Genomic DNA, 23,927 nt, shown 5'->3' with positions numbered 1-23,927 from the left:
CTTAAATTTTAATTATTTCAAGTAATCTTGACAAATGTAAAGGAGACGGCCGCACTAAGATATTGTTTGTTGATATATTTCATTCACTAAACAATATAGAAAATTGTGTGTAGAATACTATACAGACGAGATCATCAGAGAAGTTTACCGAGATAACGAGAAATTTGCCGTCATTTGTTTTACGTTCATCCCCAAGGGGCTGGTAATGAGCATAGCAGACGTTCCGCGGGATGTCGTGCTTAGTACCAGACCCCAGTGGTAGTGGGTACAAAACTGTAAATTTCTCATTATCTCGGTAAATTTCTCAAAGGATCTCACTTGTATCGCATCAAGGTAAAGAGACCTCTATTTACCTTGTATTGCATTAGTATGCACATCCTTCTCTATGCTGGTTATCCACAAAGTTTTATCAGTTAATGATATATTCGTGTGGCCGTCTCATTTATAGTTGCCATAGTCTTTTAGTAGTACACAATATTCTTAAAATTTTGCTATCAACAAAAGTTTTTGTAATAGGTAAGATAAGTAAATACAAAAAGGGCGGCAGTTGAAAATTGATTTAGTTATCTGTAATATTTCCCATTTTCTATCATTTTAATACACAATCCAAAGAGAATGTTAAAGCGGTAACGCTATTAAACGCATAGTGCCTTTTTAAGAAAAGTTTTGATGAAAAACTAATGTTGTAACGAAATTGCTTCACGATTCTTTCCTTAGATATACCTCATCATTTTCTTTGGTACCCGAAACGGATAATTACTTAGATATACAATTTCTTTAGTTTTCAGTTTTTTAGAGCCTACTAGTGTTAAACTACCCCTACCTTTTGGTAATCATACAGTTTATGGGCCCAAACTATAAGAGCCCAAATTCCCTGCGTCAAGTAAAGTCAAGATAATCCCACAGCTTTACCAAATATTTATTGACTCATGCAAAACAATGAAAAATAGTCAGTTTATCTACTTACAGCAGCAGACATTGTACAAAAACAACGGGAATACAACTCTTCCGCGATTCAAGCGAATTGTGTATTTTGCCCGCAATAGTAGTAGTAGGCGGGGTATATCTTTAAAACGGCTACCTTGCTAGTTTGATTCCTCTCGTGTGTTTGTAGGTTTTTTGTCCCTGCAGTACCATAAATACTTTTTTCTTTCCTATTTCCAGTTTATTCTAAAATTGGTGCAGTATAGTTTATAAAATAAGCAATTATTTGGTGTAATTTTGGCCAGTTTGATAGTCAATTAAATCTAAAATATGTCGTCTACAACAAACTAACTCCTATATCTAGCAGTGATTCTAATGTTGGGCGAAGGCCTGAAAATGAGTGAAATACACAGACATATAGGCTAATGACCTAGCCTTAACCTACCTTGGAACACTTTGACCATACCTATTCATCTAACCCTTCAGGTATGTCGTCTCACTTCAATAACAAATTTTCAATTGATACCTATTGAGCTTTTATTGAGTTAACCAAGCATTTACTACAGCAATGAACTATCAAATTATTCAAAATCCCATCAAATTCTATTATATGACCAATATCCCACCAGTTCTAGAATGAAATGTTGTTGCTTGTTATCAACCTCTGACCTCACTTCATGCAATCAGAAAGTTATAAAATATTTTCATTTCAGAGACAGCAATGTTTTCCAAGTACACAATTTCTTAAAAGAGTAAAAGAATGAAACTCTTTGTTGCACAATGAAACAGTTGTATAGATGGAGACTTCTTCGTATTCAAATAAAATAGTTTCACTTTTTATTTTATTTATTTAAATTCTACACAGAGAGTAATTATTATACAGGTACTTCTTTGTTTTTCTATGTTTTATCATTTTGTGTATATCTGATAAATTTATACTACAAATAAACTTCACCTTGATATCAAATTATGAAAAACCTTTTATCCTTGGTCCTAAAGTATAAAATTCTAGTGACAAAATGTTATTGTACTATAGTTTTGAATCCTACCTCTCAATCTGCATCTATAAAAAGGATAAACCCCAATTCTACTTTCTATTTTCAATATCACTATGAAAATAGTAAAATTTATCTGACTTACAACAAATGCTTAAAAGTTACAGTAAAGCTTTCCTATAAAAGGCTTCAAAATTACACTTCTACAAGCTCATGGTAAACAAGATGGCACACTGAGAAACAAATACAGCACATAAACTCTGAATATCAAAACTATTCATCAAGCAGAGATTCATTTGGCATTTTGCTTATACTCTGAACTCGATGACGAACATAAGTCTCATCTTCATCTACTTCCGAGGACCTCCTGGAGCGTTTGTTGACGTCATCTATAAAAACATAAAATAGGTCTGTATACTTCTCAACCTCATATTCTGTATTCACTAAATAATCATAAAATTATAAAAATATATAGTACATGTAGTATGATGTTTAGCACCTATAAAATAAAACAATAGTAAATAAAGTATAATCTTGTGTGATGTATAACATGTCATCTTCAGGTGACAAGGAAAACAAACTATTCCACAGCATACTATAATTTTGTAATCTATCATTTAAACACTGACTATTAAGAGTCGAGAACCTACCTGCAAAACATCATTTAAGTTTTAAAATTCAAAATCCTTATCATTTTAAGACTAAATTGGCCAGGAGTTAAAAGATACAATAAGTACAGTACTTATATCTTAATACATTATACTGGGATTTTCCTGGTGTGAAAACTACAAACTCTAGAGCCGAGTTCCATATTTGTTACTTTGAAATCAGGATTGACTGTAAAACATGATAAATAATGTAGTTTATTAAATCATTGACTTTATGAATCTGATATTTTGCAAGTAATTTTCTAAAGATTACCTCCAGTAGTATTTGTGCTTACGAATATTCTCAAGACAAGTAAAGAATTTTGCTTAAAACAATTCACAAGTTACCACCTTCACGTACATCAATACAACAGCAATCAGATAATTGTTGGAAAATGAGGGAAATTAATTTAGTTAATGAATTTTACTTAAGGAATTATATGCTCCTTCTTTATTGTTCATTACCATAGTTTTATGCTAACCTCTCCTTTTATGGTGTTAATAAGGTAAAAAGAGTTCTGTCTGTTTCCTCTTGTCTTGTGCACTTCCTACTGGAATTCTCATCTGACCCAGGTTCTTATCCATGCCTTTAACCCATGAATTTCTATGCCTTTTCTCCATTAAACATAATCTACTACCTACTTGCCTGACCACTCCTCCCCATTTTTCATTACATGCCCAAACTATTGCACTTTCTACTTGAATTCTCATCTGATCCCGGTTTTTATGCATTCCTTTAACCCATGATTTTCTGGACCTTCATTCTGTAAAATGAACATAACCTACTACGTGCTTGCCTGACGACTCCTCTCCCATTTTTCATTACATGTGTCACAAACAGCTACGCTACCTAGTGGCAAGAGAGGGAAACCAACCTGGGAATGCAAACTAAGTTTCATAAAGTGAATTTAAGTGTTCAATTGACAAAGACTGAATTCAAGTAGGCTGAAGTAGGACAGATAGATGTAGTAGATGATGACCTGCAGTGCGTATACAACCATAAACATGCTGTAAAGTAAAAACCCATTATTTTTTTTGTGATTATCTAATCTATCAAATTAATATTTCTTTAAAAGTTATAGTAATATTTCTTTTGAAGGATATTCCAGAAACGTCGCTCACCATAATAACATTGCTTCTCATGGGAAAATTGAGATTAAATGACACAATTTGAAACAACATTACTACTCCATGAATGTAACCCCCTAATTATTCGAGGGGTAATTTTCTCATTAGCACAATTATGTATATCCCCAAAACACCCCAAACATGAAACTTGGTATATTTAGTAGTCAAACTTCTTAAAAATCTTCTCCATGTGTTTGTAAGTCTCTACTGCTTATAAAGGAAATGTTCAAGCTCCATACATGTATAAAACATGGTTTGTCTGTTTACTATGCGATACTCATATCTGTTAATAGTTCAGAAAATTCTTTTCATTCTATTCACATATTTTTTAACTCCTGTACTCTCAATTGCAGGCTCCCCAGTCCAATATGTCACCAATATAATTCCTCCAAGGCTTGCCCTTCTGCCCCAACACGATCCCCTCCTCCTCTTACTCCTCTCTTCACCATTTTCCCTTCTTTTACAATATACTGTATGAACTCTTTTTAAATAAAAAGGTAATTCCAAACAATGAAGAAAGAAAATTGATAGCACAAAGCTACTTTTAAGCATTGAAGAAAGAAAATTGATAACACGTTTATCATTTATATCAGTAAGAACATTGCATAATTTTCAATAAAAAGCTGCTGCCAAGTACTGAAGGGAGGAAACTGATAACATTCAACTAATAATATTGAGTAAAGTACATAGTAGTAGTACACTAAAAAATAATACTGTACATCAACCACAGAAAAGTATTGTATTCCTACAGAAACAAATATGTAAAGCCAACCAAAATTAATAATGCATAAGAACGCTTAAAGCAAAAGGGCTCAAAATCATCATGCAATTTGATGTTTATAATAATCAGAAAGCATGCCACTGTATATGATGTTAGTAGAGGTCTAAATTGTATATTCAGGCTCATTTCATACTTTTAACTTTTTCTATAAAAAAAATATGTACTGTTCCTCCACATTTTAATACAGAAATGAGTCAAGACTAACAGTAAATACTCAATTATAAAAATTTATTGTTAAATATGCTATCTACCACACTCCTTATTCAGTTTAAAAGACTTACCGTAATCACACAAAGAATAACTTCTTAAAAGATACCTAGCAAAACGCTATCATAAAAATGTAGCTGGTAAGTAAGAAAGTCTGACAACTTGATGGGTTAATGTAGCTGGTAGGTTAGTAAGTCTGATGTCTGGAGTTAATGTAGCTGGTAGGCAAGGAAGTCTAATAACTTGATCGGTTAATGTAGCTATTAAGTATGGAAGTCTGATAACTTTCTCAGTTTTTAATGTAGCTGGTAGGTGAGGAAGTATGATAACTTGATGGGTTGATGCAGTTGGTGGGTAAGGCAGTCTGATAAATTGAGGGGTTAAGGTATTTTGATTTGGTAAACTTACTATCAAATTTTGTGGGACTGACAACTTCAAATTCATCACTGTCTCTTCTCTCTGATTCAGGCAACAGGTTGCTGTCTTCAGACTGAAAGGGTATTAAGTTCATCATCAACACTGACAAGGATTATCAATCAATTTATGGGAAGAATATAAATACAAATATTTGACTCCATTAGTTGAAATAAAAGTTGGTGATAAAATCAGAAAATAGTGTTGCTGTAGTATTCAAAATGAGTAATGAAATAAAATTTTGTTCTGTATAAGAATTCCAGCTAACAATGTCTTCATATATCAGTTAGAAGGTATTGTGTAACATTTAAGGAATTACGTATATAATTTATTTTTTATGCTCAACAACAGTCACCACTCTAAATTATACGTATCTGGAAAATACGGCAACACATTACACAATGCATATTAGAATCCTGAGAAATTCCTTGCCTTTTCCAAATCAGAATTATTAAGGTCTTTGGTCCCATAGACATCAATGGAGTCACTAACACCTTTGTCACTTTCCTGACCTGAAATCGTTGCAGTTAAAAATTTATTTTAGTGGTACAGTAATAAGGAATATAAAATTAATGCATATTTGTATATATGTACATTATAATCTAATCCATATTCTTATATACACTCCAACTATCTGTAAAGCATTCAAACCTATATTTTTTCTGTGTCCCAGTAATGGCTGAAAAAGATTAATTACTGTGGGCCTCCCACCACAAACAAACTGGCTGTATGCTAAACGGACTAGCAGAAAGTTGGCAAAGTATTAGGATGGTAAATGCTCCAATACTCTTGAATTAAATTAGCTCACCAGTCTTTGTCAAAACAGAATACTCTCCTTTTTGGTTAACAGCAAATACAATCATCTTTAACAATACAAATAAAAAATATAGAAAAGTTAACAAAACAAAAATTATGATAAAACACTACAAAAATAATTCCAGGTATGACCCCCAAAACTAAAATGAAAACTCCCAAGCTACATACACATATATCTAACTGAAAATTGTTTAATTATGTGAAAATGTACTTCATAAATAAAACCAAGTTTTCATAACAGAGCAATGAAAGTCTAGTCAATAAACCTAGGTCCATGGAGACTATAACATTAACACCTCTATGCATTTCTTGTCTGTTGTTGGGGACTGGCTATCATTCAGTTTTGAAAAAAATATAAAGCGAGTTATTCAATCATTCATTTATATGGGAAAAATTTCCAACCCCTCCTAAAACCTCATTCATATTAGACAAGTGGCTAAGTATTTGACTACACAAATTACCTGTAGTCAGTACTTTAGTCTTTTGCAAAACTAAACCTTAATATGGTATCAAAAATATAAAAAAAGGTGACAAAATCTGCACCTTTTCAAACACACCATAGTGAAATCACTTAAATAACACCACATGGGTTGAATACAGTATACAATCTGTGTTGATTACTCTACACTTTGTTTACCATTAGTATATATTTAAGGTTCAAAAATTATGTAACAAACCTTTCTTCATGGAAAAACTGTGCCTATGTGAACTTTTACGCTCTGGTGTTAAATTATTGATACTTCGTAAGTCTTCAGAGGGTCCAGTGAGTGCTTGACCATTAGGAAATGTGGGCTTTCCAACCTGTGAAATATGGAAAATTAATATAAAATATTATATTCATTACATATTATCAATCAAAACTTGGCTTACTCTGCTTCAATATTATCCTGTATTAATAATGAAAATCTGCTGTCAAAATGTTTTTAATACTTAACTAAATCAGTACCACAATATAACAACAGTAACTATCCCAATAATCTGAATAGATAAGAGACATGTTGTACTTAACATGAAGCTTAATTTCATGAGATGTGGAAGATTCTCAAAAAGTCATTGCAAATCTTTTTGTGACCTCCTATTTTACAAAATTAAATACCTAAATAAATAAATAAATACTAAAATATAAAACACATTTCATTATCATTGCATATTTGGCAAAAGTAGTATAGTAGTATACTGTACAGTAACTAAATATCCTACAAAAATGAGAAAACAACGTTTTCACTGAGATAAAGAATTAGCATGCTATATTTCTTGCAAATGCAAAAGACCATTATAATAATTATATCCTTTAATAGTGTGCACTAGCTTTTTCTTTAACTCAAACTGAAATTAATATGGGATAAATATGGATAAAATAGAATGTAATGAATATATCATTACAACAATGTGAAAATAAAACGCATTACATTTAGAGTAACTTCAACATTACACATTCTCTATAATGGATACTTGACATAAAAATAAATAAATTTACAACCCTTGAAATGGCAGCCAAATGAAAATAGAATATGAACACACACACAATCCAGCATATTAAGCAGTCAATAAACAATATGGTAAAGATATTATGTATACTAACCTGGGCAGCAGGACTTGATCCAGAGAACTGATACCAACTGAGAATAACAACTGCTGACAAGAACACCATACAAATACCAACTCCAACTGTTGCTGCACTGAGAGGATAGTGATACATAAAGTATCGCAAACCAGTGAACACAGCGTGAATTCTCAACTGGGCTGCATAGAGTTCAACATGGCGAGTGTGTAACTCAATTTGTACTTCTGAGAGAGGATTCAACTGGAAGAAAATTACAAATCTGTTAACATTGCACTACACATAGACAAAGGTAACAGCTTTTAAGTTGCTAGTACGTATTACATTTTAGCTCTTAGGTTCAACATTCGTTCCCATCACCACTCATTTTTTTAAGCCTCCCTTCTTTCATTAGACATGATACGTACCAGGACTCCCTCTACAGCAAGTACATCTTAGACAGTTGAGAAATTCTTTTCTCCCATAAACGATGATGCAACAGATACTGCTAATCCTGATTACAATTCTCCTTCTCTACTAGAATTTCTGCATTGCTGCTTCTACTACAACAACAGCTGCAGTACTGCTACCTATATTACTGCTTCTTGATTATGAATTGTCCTTATATTACAACCTTTTTTCTATCTAAGAGTTTTCAACTCCTCAAGAAAGTATGCCACACATCTTCAACATTAAAACCAGCAGTAGTACAGCCTTCATCAACATCTGCTTAAGATACTACCACAATATGTACCATACTTTCTCCCCTTTACACTGTTTTTCTGGCCTCCCTAACAAGATGGGGTACAGCTATTGTGGAGATAAATGCCAATGCTACAATATCTGTTATGTTCCTATAATGATTACCAGAGCTTTAACCATTAAGAGCTGGGCTAAAAAAAACATGCAGCACCCCACAAAAGGGAATCTTTGAGGTCAGCAAATTAAGAAAAAAAAAACACATCGATGGAAAAAGGAAGATATGTAAATGCAGATGGTGTAAGAAAAAAAATTCTATAAAATTCTCCCTACCTTCCACGACAAGTTGAAAAAGTCTATAGTACAACCCCTTGTGGGGCCTCTTTTACAGGACAATAGTAAACTTTACCAAGTTAGACATGTTTTTCTCATAAAAAAGTTTTTTTTTATTTTGTAAAATTATAACTACAGTTCGCACAATATCAAAACAGATAAGAACAAAAATCAGTAACAAATTCTGACCATATTTGTTGTAAAATATTTACATAAATTTACTGAGATCAAAGATGCAGTAACTGTTTTGGATTATACATACCATACATGTTTTTTTAAATATTTCTTTGCAATTTTCTTTGCAAAATTACAATAATAACAGACAAACTATCATAAAATATAGGAACTAAAACCAAATAAATAAAAAGACAACGTGGGAGGACGAGAAACACAACATAACCCCTTGAAGTCAAGATCACAACTAACTCATGAGTTGCCTACTCCATTGATATGAGCCAGTCTAAAAGCTATCATTAGTGAATTTATGTGCTGTAGAAGTAATGGAACCTTTTTCCCGCCCAATTCCCCCATAATGATAGCACGTAATATTGAAGCTCACCATGAGTGGCTCTGTCCACCACCCAAAACCTGTTATGTTTGCTACTCATAAGAGGGTATCCATCCATTAAGGCTTAAGCCAAGATATACACCATGACTCACTTGTTACTTTACTCTGGAATTAGCTTCCTCAAAAGCAATTCAGTACTAAAAAGCAGATATATGTACTAGGAGAGAACCTGTTGAGGAGTGTAATGTTTTGTATAAAAAGGCATGGTTAGGGTAATAACTGGTGGTCAAGAACTGATTAATGCATTTTCAGTTATCTCTTGTGGAAAAAAAAATGGAAAAAATTTATTCAGACCTCAACAGAATTGTACCTCAATGCTTCTTCTGGAATGGATTAGCGTCGAGGTCTGGTGTTCTACTGTATATACAATAAAACCCTAAACCATTAATGATAATGTGAAATAATGGAATACTAACAGATGTTCAATAAAGAGTACTCGATAAACATGTTCACAAAGGATTTTTCAAAAGGTTAGACTTATCACTGATGTGAAGGCTCCTCTTATCTTCTAACTACCACTCTGCTGTTTTCAATAAGTAACTTGGACTTTGGTTAATCCTCAATGGCTGGGTATTATGGCTTTTGTGTGATTAGATTTGTAGATCAGCGACTCAGACTGTGTGAACTACAGTTTCCCTCCACTGACATAGCTTCATGATTAAAATTGATAGTAAACATTTATCTCTTTAGTAACTAAAAACAATATATAGTACTATTATTACCTTGTAAAGTAGTGGAGATACTTTTCAAGAATTTTCACTACTGTAATAGTAAATTTAAAAACTTGTTAAGTTTTTTTTTATTAAAAGAGAGTAACTATAAATGATCTGACTAAAGAACTAGAAAAAAATTACACTACACTATGTAGTGTAATAAAGTCAGATACTACTTACAGGATCTTCCTCATACTGAGCAAAAAGTTCCACAGTGACCATCTGTTTTTCCTCACTGACTCCATACAACATGAGTGGGGCAAAGATTGTAGTTCCAATTGTCTGCAGGAGAGGGGATCTGTATCTGAGCATTGCAGAGCGGGATGAGTGACGTAAGGACTCCCCATTCTGACTCTTCATATCCAGGTCAATTAAGAACATACCTGAAAATTCAAGTGCACATAAGCAAATCACCTACCCACTCATATATCAAACACTTTTTGAAACCTCACAGATTTCTCTAAGCTACTGGAAGTGATGCTATAATGTTTAAAAAAAAAAATGGGTTATAGTACACACATGCACAAATATGTAGTTTTTAATAATATACCATTTAATTCATAAACAGTAAAGTTCTAGACAAAGTTCACAGCAAGTTTCTTTAGTATTAAAACATTGTCACTATACTCAAATTTTTAAATATCTACTAGAATTGTTGGAGGGTGAGCTTTGCCAGTGTTGCTTGTTACAGAATGCTGAGTTTTGTTAAAAAAATTTAAAATTTTTGCACAGAAAATGGTGTGTTGTTTAAGTCTATAAAATCATTAGCAAGGCCAGGAATTCATTCACTGGTGTTTCTCAATGTTTGTCAATCTCTTACTTATCCACATACATAATATGAAACTGGGATACTTAAAATTTTATGGATGTGCTTCTCTCAGCTGACTTTTTAATAGCATTAGAACACGACAATGCTTTGGCAACAATCTACTGTATGAAATTAGAAGAATTTATAATGTCTATATAATAAGGCAAATTTAAAGTGACAGCCCAATAGGGAATGATTTCTTGTTGATTTCAGTGCCAACAAAATGCTGTTCATCTTCACGTAGAGTGAGAAAATTCTTCATCAATGTAAGTGGAGAAAAATTCCCAAAACACCTGTGCATTAAATACAATTTATGCAGCTACTATTTTGGTACATACTAAAAATTGAGAGCGCTGTGGTTGAATTAAAGTTGATACAAATTACTTTTACACAACCATAAGCACCCAAACAGTAAAATAAAATACTTATTCTGAGCTTCAAAATTGTACATATATGGCAGTAGTATTACTTTTTAATAAAATTACGTGTTGAACATTTCTCATATACTGGTGTAGTCACTAACTTTTTAACTTGTCAAATAAAACAGATGTAAAGAATAAAACTTATCACTCAAAAAGGCCATCTTGTCCTGTACGTATATGATTATTAAAAAAGTGAAATTTGTGCTGCAACATAAGACTCCCACTCAGTTATATACTACATACAATGAGATTCTGCTATACAGAAAACTTACTAGCAACAAAAACACAGGTTTAAAGAAACCTTTTAGAGTATTAGCAGCAAAAGGTGGTCCAATGACAGGTGTTGACTGTTACAAAATGATCCCATCATGTTTCAACCCTCCATAAAGTAATATTCAAGAAAATAATTACATACTATTTCTTGGATAAATTTTCTGCCATCTGTGAAGTTCTGTCATAAAAGTATCCCAAACTAATAGGTGCCTGTCATCATATATGCCAATAGAGAGGAAAAAAAAAAAACCAAAACTCAAAATCAGAGCCTAAAAGTCTCATGCAATCAGCCATGAAAATGCAATATAGTACTTAAGAAAGAAAAGCTTCAGCATAAAAGCCTTAAAATCAGACTAAAAAAATGCAAAACTTCACTTTTCAAAAATGTGGTGTATTTTTTGTGTTAACAGGTAAGTGCAAAATCTAGATAAATTTATACAGCTATAAGTGATTACGTACATTATGTAATCAAAAAGGTTACTTTTGAAGATGACCTGATCAGCTTTTATTAAAAACCTGCTTCACTTTAGTTCTGAGTGACATTACTGATATATATACTATTTTTTTATACATGGTGCTAATGTCTCAAAGGTATACTATAGCAATGCACGTGGAACAATTACCTCATTTTTCCTTCTTTCTAAAGAATATTTAGTGCTTATAAATTTGCATTTCTAAAAGAAACAAAATTCTTTCATTAAAACTATATTTTGTGTTAGCTTAATCACCAATTTCCAAAGACAGTGTGTGATATCACCACTATGTCTTTACCAGAGGCTGTCCACTTTTGTCTGCATATCCTTACAGATCTTCCAAAAGTATTCAAGTTGATTCTTCAAGGCAAACAGGTTAATTATCACTTTCCATATTTTGTCATAAAAAATGAGTAAATAACAATAATGGAAAGTACTTAACATGTATAGATTTTTATTAAGTGTGAAATATTGTGTTAACAGAATTTTAAGCAAAGGCAGTGCTATACAATACACAAAGAAATTTATTTGATGATGAAAAATTTAAGACTATACATAAGATTGTCTATGAAAAAGTTCTGATTTCTTTTTCAAATGAAACTGAACAACTTCATTAAAGAAAAAAGGATATTGAATTATCATTGAAAAAATCAAATACAAATTTCTTCCCAGAATTGCATGACAATCTATATGATACTGATGATAAATTACAAAATCTTCTCTCCTGTGGTGAGAGTATGCTTATACATAGCAGTACTTTTAAACTGTATAACTGTATATGTTATATTGTAGGTTATCAAACTGAGCTGATTTAACCAGTTATGATTAAACGCAAGGCACATAACTTATTAGGGTATCAGCCATTATGTTATTAAGAATCATTACAAATTACACACATATCCTGATTCTGGAAAGTGCTAATTTGTGAGAAGTCGCTATGAATACCTACTAACTGTCAGGGTTGCAAAATTAAAAGAAAACATTTATGACACATTTTAACTACGAATGTTGAATACTACTGCATACCTCTGTATTTTGAAAAATTAAGTACAGATAATTATCTCTAAAGGGACTTTTTTTAGTCAGAATGCTTTTTTCAGAACTTGCACCATTAGGTGCTGGAACTTTAGGATTTCACCTTTTTAGAATATTTAATTTCAACTGTGCTATAAAAAATATGGTGCTTTGACCACCAATAATGTTTAAATCTTCAATCCTTTGTGCTAAAGTGCTGGTGCTAGTCCACAGTTTATCACGCAACTAACCTGACTGTTTCTGTTCACTCACCAGTTCAAAATTAAGTAGGAAAGTTGCTGTACCTTTTCCTCCAAAATATATGTGCTGTTAAAAGAAATGAAAGCTATTAATGGTAAAAATGTGGGTAATGACATTACCACTGAACTTGGTCTGAACCATGAAAGACAGCTTAAGCATTTACAATATGAACTGTTTTTAAGAGCAAATATTTGATATAAAATATTTTGCCCAAGAGAAAGACAAAATATAAATAAAGCGCCAGAATGTAGTTTTACAAGATTGTACAACAAGAACATTAAAGCATAAGGTCAGATTCAGCTTACAAGCACATGATATGACAGCACTAAATATGCACAAACTGCAATGGCAATTAAAATAAAATCAATGTAAAATAACACTGGGGCTATAAATATAATGCAATACTATAAATAGGAGACTAAAAATGCAGTTCCGGACTTATTAATATTTTCTCAGAATTACAATGTAAAATTTATATAAAATTTAAGGCTCAAGCTCATTTTCCTAAAAGACTTCTGCTCAACCAGAGGAAAATTACAGCATCTGTGATAAAGTAGCTATGAGAACAACATCATGTAGAAAATAATCAAAATTACCCAACAATCCACATCACTCCATGCATACACTAAATACCTAGATGGACAAACCTGCTGACAAAGCATCGAGTTCTTTACCTAGCCTTTGGTTAGTTGGTGACTCTGGCATTTCTATATCTACAACAACACGATACTTCTGACCACGAGCTAGAATAGATCCTCGAATTGGGTCAGTAACACTGACAACTGAAGTTGGATTACTGCATATACCAGGTGTTTCACTACATGCCCTAAGAAAAGAAAAATATAAAAAGGTTATCAAATAAGAAAATGTTTTAAGCATTATTCTAAAAAAAAGTGCCTAATCTTTGATGTATAAGTTGTAACTATGAAATACAATTTAGTGTAGGAGTACTAACACCTTAGCTTGATTTCTCACCATATTCCCAACTAGTATTAATTTTTTTCAAGTTTGTCTTCTAGGACAGACTAAATTCACCTGGATCATTATTTTTCTGAAGATTGCCCAATTTGTATGGAAGCTATCTTAAAGATATTTCACTGGCCTATCAAGGAGACCTGAAATCTAGAACATCTTGCAGATTACACTGTTCTGTTCACTTGTGACTCTCTACCATAGTATAGTATAGTATAGTATACACTAAACATTGATTAGGCTAACTTGGAACATTTTATTACAACATACTGCAAATGTAGTATGGAAAATCTTAATGAAAATACACGAATTAAATTTAAAGTAAAGCACATGAATGAACATTAATTAATGCATGTAACTGGATAACAACATCATGGTCTTTTGGCTTTATGTTTTTCCAATCCATTCACAAATATGCAAGTTTTGTTTTAAATTCCACACAGCTTTCCTCTTAGATTTTATGAAAGTAGGAAATAAGTGTTAAGGTAACAGAGCAACAGCAAAATGCATAAAAAAAGACATACAGGAGGAGAGTTAGATAAATATACACATGTATACATTTACATACACACACACCAGATCAGCTGAGTGTGGGTAGGCAATGCTTAACTTCTGCTAACCACTGCTGGTCACAATATAGAGCGACTGAGGGAAGAAATTCAGCAGGTGAAAAATTCATGTTTAATGCCCCCTGATAGATGACTTCTGGATACAGTACAAGACTTTTGTGCTGCCTAATGTGCAGACTGTTCAATATACAGTAAACAGTGAAGGTAAATATTATCATTTGTATTCATACTGATATATACAATGGAAATAAGAAGGAATCAAAAGACAGGTCTTACTTATATTGGAAGTGGATGGGCCAAGTTATGGACTCCTGAGGCATGTAAGTGAAGTAGAATGATGTGTATAGGAACAAACTGGCCCAAAACATCACCACCAGAGTTGCCACAAAGACAATTATTGAATACAATATCCCCTGCCATTCCTGAAATAAAAAACAGACAGTGAATATACAACACAAATTCAAATTAAAACATGTTAGGCAATTAGATATGTAAGGAAACATATTTGAGGATAATGAATATTAATGTGCTTATTTTTTAAATCAACACTGAAATAGGTTACCAAACAAGCTATACATCCTTCTGAGCTAATGTTCTTGACCTACCTTCTTTTCTAAAACTAAGAATTACTTTAAGTGTATTCCATCTGATTTAGGTTTATCTGTATCTTCTACACTCACCTATATGTTATGTATCATCTGTAGCACTTGTGATCATGACTGTAATTGCCAGATTCTGAGAACTTGTGATATGGCTTACTGAAGGAATGGAAATGTCTAGCCTTTTTCTTGTATAAATCTCTTATTAGATAAGCATTATTCTGATTGTGCAAGCTTATTTTGAACTTTACTAGGCCAAATAGTATCAACAGCTGAATTTGAGGCAAACAGTGTGTACTGTATTCATAATTTAGTTTACAGTTCGTCTAGGGTTCACATGAAACAATAGCATTAGCTAGCTACTTTCAATTTATCCAATGATTAATTTATAAAAGAACTCACTTAGTCATCTTCTCTTATACTTAGGTGTGAGGCAGGTACAGTGTTCAGTTTCTTGGTTGTTTTTATTACCTGGTAAAGTCTCATGATAACCAGATAGTATAAACTTTCTGATATACAAATTAAGTTTCCCACTTAACAGCTTATTGATATTTCTGTTAAAAAGAAGTCATAATACATACTAGGTATATTAAGTTTAGTGACAGCATAAAATACTCTTACAATAAAATGGGCTATTCTGACATGCCACTTCAATAACAGTGGCTATCTCAGAACTACTACTGGTGAAGTAACAGCCCTGTATAGGTTAGGCCTCTGACCACTAAGGTGTGGCTGGCACAAACACACACCTGTGAAGAGTTAGAAACATATCATTGAGACAGAAAGGCTACCCTTCTTTATGACAGAGTTGCAGTTGCCCTAATAACAAATTTGTAAGCATGTTATCCTACTCTCCAATAAATCCACATTCTTTACTGAAAATCAGTAAACTAGAGAAAAAAACACTTACCCTTCATCACTGAATGAATGTTAACAGTTTTCAGGTTAACAAACATGTCCATACCACAAATAAAAACTTTTATTTTTTTAACACTGAGCTCTAAATTGGAGCAAGAAGGCAATAAAACTATTGATAAGGTGCAAATTAAGAAATTTTATGAACAACTTTTTCATACCTTTGAGTTAGCCATTGATGAAAATATGCACTGAAATTCACTCCTATCACTTCATACCACACCACATCAATGTGAACAAGGATACGTATACTCAAAGTAGAATGAAAGTGCTTTTGTCAAAAATTTGATATCACAATGATATAACGACCTTTTATCACTCGGTGATAAGATATGTTAACACGAAAATCAAGGCCACTAATATTTTCTGAAAGATCAATGTTTTTAAATTTAGGAGTACATATTCTATAAACAGAACTTTTTAATAACAAAAAGTAGCAAGGCCAACTCAGAAATTAAAACCTTACCAAGAGATTTCTTATAAGATAAGATACAATTCCAATAAAAACTTTATAAATTTGTAAATATCTGAGCAATCAAAATATTTACCTGTTCATGGTTGTTCACCATACATCTAAAGCATATATGCAAATGCTTCCCATTCAAAATGTGTACACAAATGACAAGAAAAGCATGTGCTAAAGGGAGCAATAGAATTATTACATTTAGTCTCTCAACATACAAAAAGAGCACTACTGTGTATGCTAGTAAAAATTCATCCACTTCAGTATATACACTGTATCTAAAATCCAGTTCAATATAAGGCTTACTATATCTAACAGGAATATTTAACAAGAGGCTAAAAGAAAAGTCACTTGGATCATACTCTGTACATACAATTTAATACCATTGTTTTTTTATAGCATAACTGTAGTTTGTCCTCCAAGGAGTTACACTCTCGTGGTCCTGATTTCCCTTATATTGGTAGGTACCTAATGTAAAAACTAAAGATTACAATTAACCAACACTTACCAATCCGTATGGAAAATGTGGTTAGATTACCTACCCACTGAGAGCCTAGATGAAATCTGTTAAAAAAGTTTTACATTCCATTATCTTTAGAGGTTAAGGGCCTCTCTAGTTCAACAATCAAGGCAGTCTTCTTGAATGCTTTGGCATTAGGAGCTCAGATTAGCGTACTGAGCTCTCTTAGATACAGACAACATTTCACCACTCTTTCACCTAATCATCATTTACCGTTGTCTCCTGGCCTATCATTCCTAGACAAGAATGAGGTCTTTTTAAGGGGAAAATCCTCTTTTTTGATAAAGGAACTCGGTATTTCATATAGCATATTATGCCCAGTTCAAGCTCTTAAGGTTTACCTAGATGTCAAACCAAACACCCTAGATCTGTGGTTCTTAACCCCTGGATTGCGACCCAAAGTTGGGTCACCAAGAAAATTTATTTGAAGTGTTTTGAAATTTCAATGTAAAACCAAAAATTTGAAGTTTTCCATACGATAATCTCTACCGTGGCTTTGGGTCGCCATGGTTGATTTGTGCAAAATTTTGGGTCACTGCCAAAAAAGGTTAAGAACCACTTCCCTAGATGATCTTATTTTTCCTACACCATAGCACAAACAAACTACTCTCTACACATGGGCTGAGAACTATATTAGTGGCCCTCACTATTAAGGCAGACCCTCACTCCTCTCCTAAGTTACATGGCATCCAAAAGCCAGGTAAATCATTAACTTTCTTCAGAAATGTTTCCTTCAAAGAAATCTTTGAGTGCACGGAGTGGTTATTAGAGGTAGTATTTTTGAGACCAACTTGACACGAGTACCTAAGTCACACACAAATGATAATACATTTATAGGTTTGTGTGTCTCCTGTTCTTTATCGCAAGACCATAATGGGTATCCGGAATCAAGAAAACAGCTGATAACCGGTGACTTTACCTTGAATAAAAAATTCATGAAACACTATTGCCATGAGAGTTGTGGTCATGTTGAGATATTGCTGGGGGAGGTGCAATAATCCCACAAACAGACCCAACATAGCTAGGTAGTTCACCTTCGAACCACAAGGAATAACGTGTGTGTGTGTTGTTTTCCTGTTCTTTATAGCCAAACCCGAACGTATCGGGAAAAAAGAAAATGGTTAATAACCTGAACTATACTTTGGACCAAAAATTGATCTGGAATGTTGGGTTTTATATATTAGGAGCCAGACATTTCATCACCTGTTAATTTCTTTTGCAAGATCCTTCAAGGACGAACAGCAGCTACATTATCAAAAACCAGGTTTTGACGTAGGAAAACATACTTTTGGCTTTTAAAGCATTTCAGTACGTACATTATTCATTCTGTATCTTACACATTCAAGTGCTTCTGGCATTTAAATTTGTTTTTGTATAATGTTAATCTGTCTAGGATACTACTTTGGACTTTCAGATAACCACAATACGTATTTATCATTCCTGACATTACTGTATATTTCATTAAGGAAATATTTGAAAGAATATCATGAGTGTCTCTTCAGTTACAGAAATAAAATCAACAAAAATAATTCTCAGTGCAATAAAACATAGATTTTACTGTTATGAACCAACCATATTCTAAATAGTATATAAATTAAGCAACAAAGTGATGGATTTTATTTTTCCAAAGCTCCAATGCTGGTTTGTGCACTTTACAGAAGCCTAAGTTATCTGATGTTCAGAGCTAGATTTAGGATTGCTCCTTGTATAGAATTTGTGATTGCTTTGGTGCTAGTAAGACACTTTTGCTTATCTCAAAAGATAAGCTTCATAGCATAGTTTCTTAGGTACTAAAGTTGAACATAAAGTGGATACCTGTGGTTATAAATAGTAAAATTTAGTGAAACCAATTTCAAAGTGAAAGCAACATAATTTTAGAGTCAATAATATGGTAGCAATTAGTGCAATATTTACATAGCAAATTGTCTACTATCACTGAGTTAAAAGGCTCATTGTATTACAGATTACATGATATTACTGCTAGTCATTAAAATAAGAGCAAACTAACTGATGGGTCTTTAAAACACACGGAGAGAAACATTAACTACCCCATACAAATGGTATGTACACCAATAATTACCATAAGTAGTTTTATTTGGTAATTACCACATAATATTGATTTCTTTGCCTTACAAAGAGCATAGATTTTTTTCCAACTGCTTACCTCACAGTTATGAGTATGGTTTTTTAATATAATTATTGTGGCAAACCATAATTTTTTGTCTTCCCCTACCATTTCCCTTCAAACAGAATTGGTGGAAGCACAGCAGAAATCAGTGGCATCATTTCAGATTTTTCTTTGGGGGCCAAAGGTTTAGAACTTATGGTATGGGTGGGGTGGTGAGTAAAGTGAGCCCTATCAGATGAGGGTAGGGGTGCTGTAAGGTGGCACCCCCGAGAAATTTTTGGAAATTTGTGCGCATTTGGAGCATTGTGAAGCCATATAAGATTCACCTTGAAGTGAATTTTACTAATTTTACTATTGTTTTTATCATTTATTTATTATTATTTTTATTAGCATTATTATTATTTCCAAGGCTAAGGGGGCAAACCATGTCTTGGGGGACCATCAGTGTCTTGAAGGGGGCAAGTGTAACCCAGCTACCCACCAATGACACCCCTGGTAGGAATCCTAATTTATACTTCTATTATTATAATCTATTATCAGTCAAGCAGCATCCCTAATTGAAAATTCACAGTGCTGCAAGACTAATAGCTCCTAAAGCAACCTAAAATGACAGTGCACTAATGCGGGAGCTCAGCTCTCCCTGAGCCAACACCATTCCCTACATAACCTTGCCTTGGGTGTAATTTCTACTAATACACCAACACCCTCATCTAAAATTTGTCAATTTGCTGCATCATACCTGATCAAAGAGGAGTTTGCCCGTATTTTTCTACTTCATTCTTCCTTTAAGTTACTCATTTCTTTTTTATCCAGGAAAAGGTAGGCCCTGGTTTCCCCTTGCTACTATTGAATCATCATCAAAACAATACCTAGAAAATTTCTAGCAGCATTCACTATGAAATATTTCCCTTACAATAACATTGCTTTATGCATAGTAATTCATTAAAAACAATGTAAGCACTGTTCATACATCACTACTGTACTTTACAATTACATCTTGGTAAACAAGTGATTTGTCTTATATGGCTAAGTCACACTAGACAAGACTATACCAAGCTCCTGAGATTCAACAGAATGACTGTCATTCAAGAGAATGACTGTCTTTCAAGAAACATGAAATAGCAAAATGAAGCTCTTTTATAATATCAGTTTTATAATTAATAACTTTTTTTCTTAAAAAGCCCTTTACACTCACAATATAACCTTGACCTTACTGTTGTAAAATAATGTACCCGATAAATACATGAAATTCAGAGGCAGTGAGGACATGCAATTTTTTGAGATGACAATTTATGAAAGTGGAAAGGTCATAGTAAACTTTTAAAGGACAGACTACTCGCCTGGTGGCAGTGAACCATAACCTCTGACCTTCTAAAGTCAGCTGGAGCACTCTGCCCTATGCTGCCTCAAGGTATTCCTTTATAAGGACCACCACCATATTTAGGCTAAGGTTAACAGCAGTCCAGGAAGACAGCAAAGGGCCCATGGGTAGATGTATGTTGCTCCTTGGTTGTACTAAGTTAGATTTGGCCCTGTAATTATCATTCCCCTATTGGTACCAGCAGTACAAAAGCAATTGGTTCAGTCCAAACAATAATGATTAAAAATACGCAGCATGGTTTACGAAGCAGGAAAATTAGCCTATATAGTACACTACATGCTACATGTGTCTGATGATTAACTTATTATAGTACTGGTTACTTTTAGTGTACTTTTTCTCTAAAACAAAATAGCTGCAAGGCCATTTCAGGTGTTTTTGAAGTTTTTCTTATCCTAGCATACTGCTTACCAGTACATTCTTCTTCTTCTTCTTCTCCAGTAGTATGTCATGACATCTGAGATCAATTACCTATGCATTCTTTTGCAGGTATCATTGCCAAATTGGCAATTCTACCTTCAATTTCACTTATCTTAGTAGGTAGTCAATAAATTTTTTCTGCTTCTAAATGATTTATGGCGCCTATATCAGATAAGTGGGGGCACTCTCTAGTCAAATATGTTAAGATGCACCTTTGTATTTCATTTTTACGATTTAAATCACCCTGGGTCAGGATAGGTGGTGAACAAATCCAGGGGGTGCACAGCCCCAATCAAGTGAGGCCCAGGAGCCTAGGCAGGGTTAGTTATTGATGAATTGTGTATTTCACTAATTTTTGTATTCCCCAACCTAAAATCTTGGTTTACCATTGTGGGGTTCCCTTATATAAGGCTGGCTGGAGGGAAAGGGGGAGAGAGCGGGGTTTAAAAGTAAATCAAGCATTTCATGAGGAAATTGAAGGCAAATTTTGTCAAAATCCTAAACACCCATCAAATTTTATTTAGATTACCAACCCAGGCTACGCATCAGCCTTTTAATAAAGTCAAATACATAACAACTTGGCCTGTCTTTTAATTCAGTCAAACATACTACTAGGTACCAAAGCCTCAAACAAGCAGCCTTGTCTAGACATGTTCTGTATGGTTTTGGCGAGAAAACAGTCTTTCATGCAGTTACTACAAACTGCCCAGAATGAGTACGGAAGCTTATGCTATAGGTAGTACACCAGTCAATTCCCTGAAACAAACTCGAGGTAGTAGTACCTACTATACTGCGTTAATCTTTTTCACCGCGAAAAGTTTGTAAACAACGATGAACTTACTTCAACTCGCACTGCGGCCGCCTTCCGTTTCTCTTCGATATAACTACCTAATAATTTAGGCATCTTGACACAATAGCAGTTTTATATTTACTCCTCTTGATAGACTTTCTCACGTGAGAACTCAGATACAAATCCCCTCACCCAGTTTCTTCGTCACCAGTCAAGATATCGAGTCAAACTAAACGCTGGTGAATCAGCTGATTCTAGATAAACAAACTCGAGTGACAGTTCTGTAGTTGCCATATGCCTCTATTCCGTTTTAATTTTGAATTAAAATTTCGCGTTAACAGATCGAATTGATTATATTGATATCGATATATCATAGAATCTAAAATTTATAAAATTTAAAATCTCTAATAAGCTTTGTCTGACAGGGAATTATAAATAATATATGTAACTATTATGATATTAGGTAAGTCAAATTTTGTACCAGGTAAAGATTTGTGACTAATTTAGATAACGATAAAAAAAATGAGTGACATTAATTGTAGATTCTTCAGGCTTGTTTCACGTCCCAGTCACAAGTATATACAATGCGACAATAATCAGCTAATTAAAATAAACATTCTCTCTACTAAACGTGTTTTTACAATGATAGTGCTAAGAAGTTGGTTATTAAAGTATTGGGGAAAACAAAGAGGGACAACCAGCAATACTGAGTTAAAATTAAATGATAGGATATATATATATAATATATATATATATATATATCCTATCATTTAATTTCAACTCAGTATCGCTGGTTCTCCCTCTTTGTTTTTCCCCAATACTTTAATAACCAACTTCTTAGCACTATCATTGTAAAAACACGTTTAGTAGAGAATATTTATTTTAATTAGCTGGTTATTGTCGCATTATATATACTTGTGACTGGGACGTGAAACAAGCCTGAAGAATATATATAATTATATATATATAATATATATCTATATATATATATATATATACATACAGAGAGAGAGAGAGACGAGAGACAGAGAGAGAGAGAGAGAGAGAGAGAGAGAGAGAGAGAGAGAAGTAAGAATTTGTTAGAATACAAACAGGAATAACGCCTGCAAAGTTCTTTGTCTTTTCTTTCTTTCCCCTCTGTGATTTAATTATATTTAGACGGTTTTGTCCACCTCATGATTTTGGGTACTTTAAGAAACATGATAATATACGATAGGATAAAGTGGTATCAGGATAAGATTGTTAATTGGACCCAGTGCTTCAAGGACTTGTAGAAAGCAGGAACTATAGGCTGCGCGTCTGTATTCAATTTTAGATTTAAATCCTGTAATAGAGGCAGTCCTTTATGGATTCTGGAGGAAGCCTTGCATTCTTTCCTTTATGGATTCTGGAGGATGACTTGGATTCTTTTCCAACAAAGAGGTCCACTTCTGGTGCTTCCTGGGGAAGCCCTGAAGCATCTGTTCTGCAGAACAGGACCCCCACCCTACCCCGGGGGCTTCCTGGCCGTCTTCCGGAGGGAAGGGTATTCATACTGAGCAGAGAAAATAATTATATATATTTAATTTTTTCAAGTCGCATGAATCCGAAAGGATTAAACAAAGAATAATTGAATCCATTACTCTATTACAACCGTGAAGAAAATTCAATACTTGGAAGGAAAAGGGACAGGGCTAGAAGTCACCTCTATTTCGCCACATCTCAATATCTTTCACGTAATCATTACTCGTCAGTTTCGATTCGAATATTAATGGGGCTCCAAATAGGTTAAGAGTGATTTCATCACTGCGGAGGAATGTAATGTTAGTCATGCCCCATCTCAATAGCGTTAACTTGGCTGCAAAGCATTGCAAAACAGGTAAATCCGGAACGGAAAGGTTATATTAATGTTACATATTATAATCATATATTAGATATTTTATATTGTAAATCAATAAATGTGGAATGTAGAACGATTAAGTTAGTCTGTACCTTATTCGATAATACTAGGTCTACGCAGAAGCCTCTTGCTTTCAGTGTGATGCAACTATTTTCTTATAAACCCAACACCAACCCATTTGAACCAATTATTATTATTATTATTATTATTATTATTATTATTATTATTATTATTATTATTATTATTATTATTATTATTTTATTATTATTATTATTATT

At 33.3% G+C, this 23,927-nt stretch overlaps 1 protein-coding gene across 4 annotated transcripts; it reads right to left on the bottom strand.

Annotated features, from left to right (window-relative positions):
* Positions 1-1,752: 1,752 nt before the first annotated feature.
* On the bottom strand, positions 1,753-22,025 carry LOC135223302 (seipin-like). Of its 4 annotated transcripts, none has more exons than XM_064261774.1 (9): positions 21,822-22,024; positions 14,834-14,979; positions 13,664-13,842; positions 9,946-10,148; positions 7,495-7,716; positions 6,590-6,713; positions 5,529-5,608; positions 5,091-5,172; positions 1,753-2,308 (listed from the first exon to the last, which is right to left on the bottom strand). In XM_064261774.1, the coding sequence occupies exons 1-9, from the start codon at positions 21,882-21,884 to the stop codon at positions 2,193-2,195; spliced, it is 1,215 nt and encodes a 404-aa protein (XP_064117844.1). In that variant the 5' UTR covers positions 21,885-22,024; the 3' UTR covers positions 1,753-2,192. The 4 variants fall into 4 exon arrangements, with proteins under 4 accessions (XP_064117844.1, XP_064117849.1, XP_064117853.1 ...); XM_064261779.1 differs by having other exon boundaries at positions 13,691-13,842; positions 21,822-22,020; XM_064261783.1 differs by lacking the exon at positions 21,822-22,024 and adding an exon at positions 16,233-16,379.
* Between the last annotated feature and the right edge of the window lie 1,902 nt (positions 22,026-23,927).

This window comes from Macrobrachium nipponense, chromosome 20 (genome assembly GCF_015104395.2).
Source record: "Macrobrachium nipponense isolate FS-2020 chromosome 20, ASM1510439v2, whole genome shotgun sequence".
NCBI lineage: Eukaryota > Metazoa > Arthropoda > Malacostraca > Decapoda > Palaemonidae > Macrobrachium > Macrobrachium nipponense.
Note: the sequence above shows the minus strand (reverse complement) of the source record. Positions and strands in the feature narration are given on the sequence as shown.